An 11,110-nucleotide genomic window follows, 5' to 3' on the forward strand; every position below is an offset into this window, starting at 1 on the left:
ATTACAGGTACCATCATCATTGAAGTAGGCAGGAGAATAGCTAAACACAGCCGCCAGGCTGCCTGCCGGGCTACATTTTACAATGCTAATTGCAAATGTTAGCTGGGCTGCTGGGCTACTCACCTAACACAACCGTAACACCTGACCCATTGCTGGGACAGAGCCGGACCGAGGGGTTGGAGGCTGGAGATCAACACAGAGAGGGTGTGTGAGGTCATGCTATACTCCAGATGAAATTACACCTCTAGTTCTTCACATAGCAATTTTTTAATTCCTTCAATCTAGAAATGATGAATTTCGCTTATTGCTCCTTTAACTGAGGTTTGGTTGGACAACAAGAATGAAAATGCTGCTCTTATTGAATCCACTCCACCAAATTTTAGATTTGAGTTTGAAGTATGACAGAACAAAAAAAAGGGTGGCGTCTGTGCCTTTTTCAGAGATTTGTTTGTAAGAAGCTATCATTTGATAGTTTTCATCTTTTGAATATGTGTAACTTAAAATAGAAATTAAGTTCTCTCCATGTATAATGTGATATACAGGCCTCCTAAATACTCTCCAAATGTTAAATCTACTTCAATTATTTGCACTGAATTTGACTGTGACATAATGGGTGATTTTAACGTACACACGGATAATGGGAAAAATGCCTCAGAAATTTCTACCATACTTCTTCCACCTGATGATCTGATCTGATCTTTCCCAACATGTGAGAGAGCCTACCCATATTAGCCTCTTCTCCCCTCGGACGCCGGCGTCCGCAGTCCCTCCCTCCTCTGTTATATGGGCTCACAGGCGAATCTCACAAATCTCGCAGGCGTACTACGTCATCAAACCATGTGATGTTTGGCGTCACCGGATTCAAGGCTATTCAAGAGAAGGCTGAGACACGGGGTCAAACATGGGGGGATTGCACATGCGCAGTGTAACTTGAGCTGCGATTCTGGAGGGTGACAGTGAGCAAGTGCAGACCAGATGTTACTGCGCATGTGCAATTCCCCCATGTTTGACCCCGTGTCTCAGCCTTCTCTTGAATAGCCTTGACCGGATTCAGGAAACTCTTGGCTGAATCTGGCATCGTTTTTCTTTTATTCCTTATGGATTTCGCACCAGAGCAGCCTAAACACACCAAGTCCAAAATCGCGATGAGTGGTGATAAGTCATGTCATGCCGTTTTTCGAGGGGAAAAGTTAAAGGATTACTCGCGATCTCATGCGGATCTGTTCGCCTGCACGTAGCTGGTTTATAAAAGGTAAGAGTCTCACTCCTACCACTATTTTTGGCTGAGATATACCGCCTAGAAAGTGGGATCACAACTTTCACGTTTCATATGGCTTTATTTGGTGATGTTTTATGGTGTTTCTGTCATAAACAACATCAGCTATCATAATCACGCCTGATTTCAATAAGGTACGATGTTTGGAGCTGGCTGAGTGTTGTTTGATCACCGATAGTACTGTTTTGAAGCGATTTCAAAATATTGCTGCTTGTGTTTAAATCACTCTGTGGTTCAGCGCCGGAATATATCTCTGACATGCTTGTGACATATGAACCTTCCAGGACCCTGAAGACATCTGGGGCCAGCCTACTGACAGCCCCAAGAGTCAGAACAAAACAGGGTGAAGCAGCATTATGTTATCATGCACCACAAACCTGGAATAACCTCCCAGATGATGTTAGACAAGCCCTGACTACTTTTAAGTCAAAGCTAAAAACATTCCTTCTTTTGCTTACTCCATGACTGCAACCTTATTTTTAATGGTGATTTAAAAAAAAATGTAAATCATTTAGTAATTAATTTTACCTTTTATATCTTTGTTTTTTCTCTTTGCTCTTTTCTGTATCATTTATTATGTTTTATATTTTATTGTTCTGTAAAGCACTTTGAATTGCCCTTGTGTATGAAATGTGCTATACAAATACAGCTGCCAAGCTGCCTTAGCCATGATGGCGTTGTGACAGTGAGCCAGCATGCACAATAATATATACTCCTATTCCGATGCATATATTGTTAATATTTCTTATTCTTATTTATATTCATGTAGACATTGTGTTGTACATTGTAGCATAATGCCTTTTTTTCGATTTCTAAACTTTACATTCTAGTTTTAGACATTGTAATGTAGCATAGCACTTTTTTTTTATTTTTTACACACTCAGCATATAGCACATATTTTGTATTTTTTAAATATTTTACATACTGGTACGAAAATTGAAGCATAATGCACATAATTTTACTTTTATGTTTTTACATACTCATTATTTTCATACTTCCTATTTCTGGTTTCAGCAATTCTCTGCTTGACAACAGAGTGACCATAATGAATCACAATATGTCAGGTTGTTGTATGATGTCTGATATTTTGCACTTAGAAAAAAAGAGATGATAGTTGTGGTTCAGAAGTGAGTTGCACATCATGTTCACAGTGACTACAGCCCTTTAATTAAAAAAACAAACAAAAAAAACATTACATTAAAAACATACATACAACATACATTAAAAAAATTCTCAAAAGCTGGACAACTAAAATCAAAACTACCTGCATGGCTAGAGCTATGTGAGAAAGTGTTTTTTAATATATATGATAATTTAAAACCAAATTTGTATTCTAAATAGTTTGAAAGACTCAATGCTAAGAGAATAAGCTCATCAGGTTATGACAGCTAAATCATCATTTTGTTTAGGGCTCACAACTGCAAGATTTGATCAGAAAGATGATACCAGCTAAACGCTCAGAATACAGACACAATGAATTAAGTGGAACAGAAATTAAGTTTTAGTGTGGGAAAAGTCACAAAGTCATAACTCTTTGCATTCATCATGTGCATGATGTTAACAGCTCACTGAAAGCTGTAACCGATCAACATCATTTATTGCCTTTGGTTGTTTGCTCTTTGTAAGCTAACATGTTTCTCCTGTGTGCTATTTATCCGGCTCTAGCTCTTGTGTTGGAATGGGCTGTGTGTCAGGATGGCCACGTCTGTGCATACGAGGTTGGAGATCAGTGTCAGTTTCCAACACGGGCTCTATATTTAGCTGGTAGGGGGAGTGGGTGACCCAGTCTGAGTGCAACACGTACAGAAACACTTCTCTGGACCCCAACAATCTTTCACCTGCTTGCTGTTTCTTTATAATTGGTGTGTGGTGAAGGCGAAGATGAGGTGAGTTATGAATATTTTATTTCCTCACTAAAAATGACTGCAGTATGCATGTTTACATCCCTCTTTTCTGTACTTTGATTTTTATGAATTTACATCTACAGCATCCCCACACCACAATGACAGACTGATGTGCCGTAGAGATTGCTTGGCAGTTGAGCTGTTATTTGTGTCCTACTGACAATCCATCTTGGTAATCAGTGAAGAGGCAATTAGAAGTGACCATGTGTCAGTCAGAGGTGCCAGGGGCCAGACTGGGCCTGAACAGTCCTGACCTGCTGGTGAGAGAGGCTTTTCTGATGGCCCATGACTACATAGACTATGTAACCACAGGAGGGGCAGACAGCACCATGGGTCCTGCTCCTACAGTCTGCACCACAGCCCTGCGCCACGCCGGAGATGAGCTCTTCAACCGCTTTCCCATCTTCTTCAGGCGCTGGCCTCGTGTCTTCCAGGATGTGACAGAGAATACAGCCTGCCCCATGCTCATGAGCATCCTGGATGAGCACTTCTTTCCCCCCGTCACTGGGGGGCGGCGCAGAGAGCTGTCCTGGAGTGCAGTGCTTTCAGTATATGTGCTGGCTGGCCAGATGGCTCTGCATTGCCATGAGAGAGGCATGGTGGTGGTCCTGCCTCAGCTGAAGGAGTGTGTGGGGGCCTATGTAGAGAGGGTAATCTGCCCTGAGATACGAGACAAGGGAGGATGGGTAAGATAACACAAGTGGATGCTCTTAACCTTATGTCAGAAGTGTGGACTCGAGTCACATGACTTCAGCTAAACTTGAGTCACAAATTCAATGACTTTAGAATTGACTTACCAAAATCAAAAAGACTCAACTTTAACACCAATGACTCATGACTTGATACCCTCCCTCAAGCTATTAAAAAAGTGTGCCATGAATCAATTAATTTCTCTTCATTTCCTAAATCAACTAACATTAACTCTATTCATTCCCAGCAAGTCAACACTTAATTTCCCAGATCCATTTTGTTTGAACCAGTCTGACAGCATTGAATCAAGTTGTAGGAGAGAACCACAAAGAACTAACATTATATTACTGAGCATCAGTTGGACAAAATGCCACCAAAGATAAAATCATTGCGTACAGAAACTATGCGGTGTTCAATAAAAAAACCAGATGGCAGTATACAAAACATGTGGGTCCAAAAAAAAAAAAACCCCACAGAGATGCAATAAAGTCCGTCATTCGAAATTTGAAATTGCACAAAGAGTAGTAAACTGAGGCTCATATTAACATAATTAGCAAGCTAATGTTTAGCTAATGTTTAGCTAATGTTAGCTTAACAGCTAAGTAACTTTTTAAAAAGTAATAAACTAATCATGATTTTTATGAATTTAATATATGATTACTCTATTGTTAAAGTGGCATTAGATATGCTGAGGAGTGCATTAGGACTTGTTTAGGACTCAAAACTATCTTAATATTGGGACTTGTTAGTCTCAACTTGGGACTTGAGTGCAAAGGTGTGAGACTTACTAGTGACTTTCAAAACAATGACTTGATCCCACCTCTTCTTTATGTAGCATCCACCTACTTTAAACATATGTAGCCATAGTACCGTACATACACCATACATCATCATCATCATCATACATACCATACACTGTTACATAACTAACTCAAAGCCCTGCAGCCATTTCGTCATGTCAAACAACAGGAAAACCCCTGTTCCCTTTAACGGGCACTGCAGTGATTTAGTATTGCACATCAGAGTCATGTGAGAGGCAGATTTTATAAAGAATGGTTTAAACTGAAGCAGCAGATACCCTTTAAGTCCCTTGTAAGGGCCACGCTCCAAAAATGCTGGATCCTACACTTCCTGTGGTGCATCTTGGTAGCGTCTTTCATCAGAGCCTGGTAAAAGCCCATATCTGTAAATTCCGTGGCTCTAGTTTTAACATCTGTTATCTGTTATTTATTGTCTGTACACCCAAGCAGAGAACACTCAAGTAATGTCAATCCACAGGTGTCTCAGAGGACATGATGCAGCTGTGTGTACAGGCTGTGAAGTACTTCATGTGAATAATACATTCATTTTAGCATGTAAAATCAGTGGACACCAGTTCTGCTTACAAGAATCTATTAATTTTGACAAATCCAGAATTTGTGAAGAAACTCAGGGTTGCACACAAAGATTTTTCATGTTTGTTGTCCCCTCGGCCCTCTGAAGGACAAGAGGGTATAGCAGGTTTGTTTTGGTCAGATCCCTTTATATCTGGACACTGGTATTTCCCATATAAAGTTGCCTGAAGTCCCATTTCCACCAAACACTTTTGGTAGAGTACCGTTGTACCAAAAGTAACCCTTCAGACATGGTACCTAGAGCCTAGGTATGTTTAGCATTTCCACCGCAGACAGTGCTCTTAAATTTAGGTGGGGTTGTTTTTACTCACTGCTCCATGCAGCACCCACTGTGTTTCCTCCTTTATCAGTCTGAACCTCATTTGTCGTCCACAGAACTCAGTTGCACGTGAACATTTTCAGAACAAAATAAACAGGCAGGAGTGAGTGTCTCTCTCAATGGAATATTTATTTATATACTTTTAAAAGTGTAAAGATCAACTCATTACTAAAGTCTGAGACAAAAAAACCCAACATTAAATTAAAGAAATGGTCAGAGTTGTCATATTAAAGTTTAAGGTGTGTTGATGGATTTACGTCATCAACTCATGCATTGAGTAACATTGCAAGTAAACATTACACCTTAAAAGTTGCCGGCAGTCAACTCATTCAACTCAGTCATTTTGCTCAGTTTACAGCTGCTGCAAGAGGCAGCAAAACTTCCTTTATTTTTATAGCCATAGTTTACTCATAAAACTTGCCAAGTTATGAACAGTGGTTACAAAACCAGCCACAACTCTGCTCTGAGCAAGACTGACCATTCTCTATTGATCAATCTACAGACTGCAGTGTTCACAGCTCCACCTTTTAGTACTGGATCTGTGTTCTAGGTACCCCAACAGAGAGGTGACCAAATATGTGGACGGTATGGAATGGTTCCATTGGTACCATCCACAACTTTTCACAGTGAAAAGAGACAAAAAGCATACTGAACTGAACAGAACTGTACCATACTGCTCAGTGGAAATGGGGCTTTAGGGACTGTTTTGTACTTATCAGGGGAGGGTTTGGCTGTTTTTTGTTTGTTTTTTAATTTTGACCCTACCCAAAGCTACAAATATTTTTCCATGAGCCTTCCTGAGTGACTGGCAGAAAATGCATGACCCTCCCACTGAAATAGAACTTAATTCAGTGAGAGTTCACTAATGAACCCTCATTTGTAGACAGCCCTCTCTTTTAAATACTGCTTTTCTCTCCTAAATTAGTAGTTCCCAACAACAACTCCAGGGAACCTTCTCTATGACTGAGTTAACTGACTAAGTGACACAGGGGACATGTCCCCTTCAATATTTACAACGTGCATTCGTGCTCACCCCCAGTAAAACATAAAAGTTGCAGGGGGCTTTTATCTTGACAGAGTTAAAGACATTAATACCATAAATTGGTGCAAAAAAACTCATAATGTTCCCAAACCATGTCACCAGAATGCACAAAATTAAGTGTGATGCTCAAAATGTTCTGTTGGAGGACCCCCAAACCCATTTCATGTCTCCCTCTCAATGTTGAAATAAAACGTACGGCCTTGGTCTGTTCATGTATTTTTTACATATCTTGATGAATAATCTAATTTCTTAAAAAAAAATCAAATAAATTCAACAGAAAATACTGAAATGCTGAGGTACAGGCCTTCTGTATATTTAAAAAGTTTTCTTATACCTCTTAATCAACAAGGCCTTGCAACCCCCTGTGAAGCTTTGGTGACCCATAGTGGGAGTTGGGACCCAAGGTTAGCAATCACTACCCTTAGTGATATATGACCACTGTCTTAGTGCACTAAAGAAGAAAGATGCTCTCAAAATACTATTTGCTTGGGGTCTTTATGTTGTATCCTTTGACTGGGATATATTATCGCAGTGTATTGTACTGAAGTGTTTAACTTAATTTTAAACTTTCATCTAATCATTTGTTTCTGACAGACTGGTTTTGTGTCACGCTTTGGAGAGAAGCAGGGCTTGGAGAGCCAGGTGAAGAAAGTGTGTTGTTGGACACTGCTGGCATTGGCCATCAGCATCCTCGCCTACTGCTTGTGGAAAAGAATGACTTAGCCAACACTACCACCTAGTGACCGCAACCACAAACTGTCCAAAGCTGAGCTACTACATGAAAATGTTGGCAGATGTACTTCACAGTCTGTAATTCTCAAATACTTCATAAAGGATTTGAACAAATCACATCACTGACTGCAAACTTAATGTTCTGGTGATAGCCGATGTACAACCTTATGGCAGCCTGTGATGTAAGCAGCATTTCAGCCATTCCTATAGTCACGTGGGTGAAAACTGAGCTTACAATGTTTGTGCAGAAATACATGAACTTCTGGTATAAATCACTCTGCATTGACCTCCATGTCTGTTGTATACCAACTTTATATGCAGGCAGGATTACAGAGTGGACTGGCATGTACTCTACTTCTGCTTTATTAATGTTTATTAAAAGACATTTTGTGATAAACCATATTGTGATCTGCCAGTTGTTTTCAGACCACAGTATTAACATTTGAAACCAGTTATTTTAAAACTTATTTCAGATACACTGCACAAGACAAGCTTATGTATCACTGCTGAATTTGATACTGTATTTCACAGCTAGCATCATTTCTTAAACAGTAGTTCTACAGTTACACTTTGATTAGTGTTGTTTGTGCCAAATTAAAAACACCTCAGCTATGATCCCAGTATCAAAATATACCAAGTCATTAAAAACCACTAAGCCAGACTTCAAATATGCAGAAGAACTTTTATTAACATGGACAGAACACTGAAAACTGGAAAGGACTTAGAACATTTCACTGCAACAATTTGACAGCAGAGCTTTGGAAAAGTGTTAACATTTAGGGAAGCTCCTCCTCACCCTCCTCCTCAAACTCTCCCTCCTCCTCAGCAGTGGCATCCTGGTACTGCTGGTATTCAGACACCAGGTCGTTCATGTTGCTCTCTGCCTCGGTGAACTCCATCTCATCCATACCCTCACCGGTGTACCAGTGGAGGAAAGCTTTGCGCCTGAACATAGCTGTGAACTGCTCAGAGATGCGCTTGAACAGCTCCTGGATGGCTGTGCTGTTGCCGATGAAAGTGGCAGCCATCTTGAGGCCACGGGGAGGAATGTCACAGACGGCGGTCTTCACGTTGTTGGGGATCCATTCAACGAAGTAGCTGCTGTTCTTGTTCTGCACGTTCAGCATCTGCTCATCTACCTCTTTCATTGACATGCGGCCACGGAAGATGGCAGCCACCGTCAGGTAGCGGCCGTGACGTGGGTCGCAGGCAGCCATCATGTTCTTGGCATCAAACATCTGCTGGGTGAGCTCTGGCACAGTGAGGGATCTGTACTGCTGGCTGCCTCGGCTTGTGAGGGGTGCAAAGCCTGGCATGAAAAAGTGCAGACGGGGGAATGGCACCATGTTTACAGCAAGCTTACGCAGGTCAGCATTGAGCTGTCCAGGGAACCTGAGGCAGGTGGTGACGCCGCTCATGGTGGCAGAGACCAAGTGGTTGAGGTCACCATATGAGGGGGTTGTGAGTTTGAGGGTGCGGAAACAGATATCGTACAGAGCTTCATTGTCGATGCAGTAGGTCTCGTCTGTGTTTTCTACAAGCTGGTGGACTGACAGAGTGGCATTGTAGGGCTCAACAACTGTGTCTGACACTTTTGGGGAAGGCACCACGCTGAAGGTGTTCATGATGCGGTCGGGGTACTCTTCGCGGATCTTGCTGATGAGCAGGGTGCCCATACCAGAGCCCGTACCACCACCCAGGGAGTGTGTGAGCTGGAAGCCTTGAAGGCAGTCACAGCTCTCTGCTTCTTTCCTCACCACATCGAGGACAGAGTCTACCAGCTCTGCACCCTCTGTGTAGTGGCCTTTAGCCCAGTTGTTGCCTGCACCACTCTGGCCTGCAATACAAGAATTGAGATTAAACATCACACTTTTAGGTGCACAATGAGAAGTTTTCTGATCTTAAGTGCACAGAAAAAAAAAAAAAAAAAAAAAAAAAAAGTAGAAAAAATTAAAATTACCGAACACAAAGTTGTCTGGTCTGAAGACCTGGCCAAAAGGTCCAGATCTCACAGAGTCCATGGTGCCTGGCTCCAGATCCACCAACACAGCACGGGGCACATATTTACCACCTACAAATGAACAGGTAAGAGGTTAGGGATAATCAAATTTAAAAAAAAAACAAAAAAAAAAAACACACTAATCAGGGCTGCTTAAGACTGACCTGAGGCTTCATTGTAGTAGACATTGATCCTGTCCAGCTGCAGGTCACTGTCACCATGGTATGTACCAGTTGGGTCGATACCATGCTCATCACTGATCACCTCCCAAAACTGAATCAAGACAAAGAATGCAAACTTTTGTTAGCTCTTAAGATCAAATGACAACATTTGGGGGGGGGGTGACAGTAGAAACCTCAAGAGAAACTGAGGAGGGATCCCTCCTCCAGGACGACAAACGTGCAATAGATGTCGTACAGAACAACATGATAAATTAACAGTAATCCGTATGACACAATGAGACAGAAAGAGATGCAGAACAGACAACATTAATGAAAGGAATGATTTATTATTATTGTAATTCAGGTTGAGTTCAAACTTTATTTCCCGCCGTGCTGCCTTCGCGCGCGCGGCCCGACCCCCTTATTGGCTGCGACTCAGGGGTTACGAATTTGAAAATTCCTGCTACGTCACTAACCGCCAAGACCGCCTACTTAAGGCAAAAGCCGGGCGCAATTCAAAAGGCATTGCCAAGTAGGCCTCAGTGAGCCGGGAAATGTTACAAAATCAGTAACGTTACCCTTCCAAAAAAAAAAAAAAAAAAAAAAAAAAAAAAAAAAGGGGGGGTATACTTTTACAATCGTACCGGATTAACGTTACCGTTCATATAAAATAAAGTACATTATAAAAAAAAAATATCACGTTGCTTTCCTTTCTTAATAGACAATGCCCACTTCCTTTTTTCCGCATTGCAGTACTTGTTGGCAAACGAACAATGGTGATATTAAGCCAATAGTGCGCAAACGGAAATCGCATAACAATGTTAAAACGGATAACTAAAGGTTTAATGTGTTAAACACAACAGGCGGTCAGAACTTACAATTTTTCAACAGATACAGTTTACGACACGACAAAAAAAATGTTTTAATTGTTTAAAGCTGTCTACACTTCGACAAATTACGGCCCTAAAGACGTCCAAAGTCGTCATTAGTTTAAATTTAACATTAAACGGCAGTTTTCGTAAGTAGGACACGTTCATATTTCGAGGGTGTGGTTTCTGCGACGCGTCCAGGCACAAAGCATCGGCTTCTACAGCAGAGTACACGGTGTTTCCCAACAAAATAACTCAATTTATAATTAAAAAAAACAAAAGTTTAGGTTTTACTAACCTTGGCACCAATCTGGTTTCCGCACTGGCCGGCTTGAAGATGAACAATTTCCCTCATTTTTATTTGTGGAGGTAGAGTCGACTTCTGAATGACTTCGCCTTTCTTGTATGTGCGCACGCAGTGCTTGAACCCTTGTTTTTATACTACACCCAGACCCGCCCTTTACGCCTCATGTCGAATTTGGATTGGCTGATTTGCCCAAGCATGTTTGACAGACACAATTTTAAACCAATCAAATGTTCAAATGCCTGTCCGCTATTGGTCTACTGCTCTTGCCAATCATATTCATGTCAAACGTGTGACTAACGTCGTCTGTGGACGTTGGCCTACTTCACTCATGATGGCGGAGCAGAAATACGACACTGATAATATTCTGCTTTCCACAGCCGCACGTTGGCGTCTGTAACAGGCACTGAAACCTTTTAC

The 11,110-nt window shown here is 41.4% G+C and overlaps 2 protein-coding genes across 3 annotated transcripts; one reads left to right on the plus strand and one right to left on the minus strand.

Moving 5' to 3' along the window:
- The first annotated feature begins 1,046 nt into the window (after positions 1–1,046).
- bcl2l16 (BCL2 like 16) lies at positions 1,047–7,477 on the plus strand. Of its 2 annotated transcripts, none has more exons than XM_050050396.1 (4): positions 1,047–1,252; positions 2,942–3,162; positions 3,264–3,866; positions 7,220–7,477. In XM_050050396.1, exons 3-4 carry the CDS (start codon positions 3,384–3,386, stop codon positions 7,346–7,348), a joined length of 612 nt encoding a protein of 203 aa, XP_049906353.1. In that variant the 5' UTR covers positions 1,047–1,252; positions 2,942–3,162; positions 3,264–3,383; the 3' UTR covers positions 7,349–7,477. The 2 variants fall into 2 exon arrangements, with proteins under 2 accessions (XP_049906353.1, XP_049906354.1); XM_050050397.1 differs by lacking the exon at positions 1,047–1,252 and adding an exon at positions 1,599–1,619.
- Positions 7,478–8,025: 548 nt separating this feature from the next.
- Positions 8,026–10,818, minus strand: tubb2b (tubulin, beta 2b). Its single transcript, XM_050050361.1, has 4 exons — positions 10,685–10,818; positions 9,521–9,629; positions 9,318–9,428; positions 8,026–9,194 (listed from the first exon to the last, which is right to left on the minus strand). Exons 1-4 carry the CDS (start codon positions 10,739–10,741, stop codon positions 8,134–8,136), a joined length of 1,338 nt encoding a protein of 445 aa, XP_049906318.1. The 5' UTR covers positions 10,742–10,818; the 3' UTR covers positions 8,026–8,133.
- Between the last annotated feature and the right edge of the window lie 292 nt (positions 10,819–11,110).

Source organism: Epinephelus moara, chromosome 8 (assembly GCF_006386435.1).
Source record: "Epinephelus moara isolate mb chromosome 8, YSFRI_EMoa_1.0, whole genome shotgun sequence".
Lineage (NCBI taxonomy): Eukaryota > Metazoa > Chordata > Actinopteri > Perciformes > Serranidae > Epinephelus > Epinephelus moara.

Excerpts from the sequence above, each read along its gene's own strand:
- tubb2b (XM_050050361.1), bottom strand. The coding sequence starts at position 10,741 with ATGAGGGAAATTGTTCATCTTCAAGCCGGCCAGTGCGGAAACCAGATT. Across the intron at positions 9,429-9,520 it reads CTACTACAATGAAGCCTCAG|GTGGTAAATATGTGCCCCGT; the intron begins GTCAGTCTTAAG and ends GTTCATTTGTAG. Across the intron at positions 9,195-9,317 it reads ACCAGACAACTTTGTGTTCG|GCCAGAGTGGTGCAGGCAAC; the intron begins GTAATTTTAATT and ends CTTGTATTGCAG.
- bcl2l16 (XM_050050396.1), top strand. The coding sequence starts at position 3,384 with ATGTGTCAGTCAGAGGTGCCAGGGGCCAGACTGGGCCTGAACAGTCCT. Across the intron at positions 3,867-7,219 it reads TACGAGACAAGGGAGGATGG|ACTGGTTTTGTGTCACGCTT; the intron begins GTAAGATAACAC and ends TGTTTCTGACAG.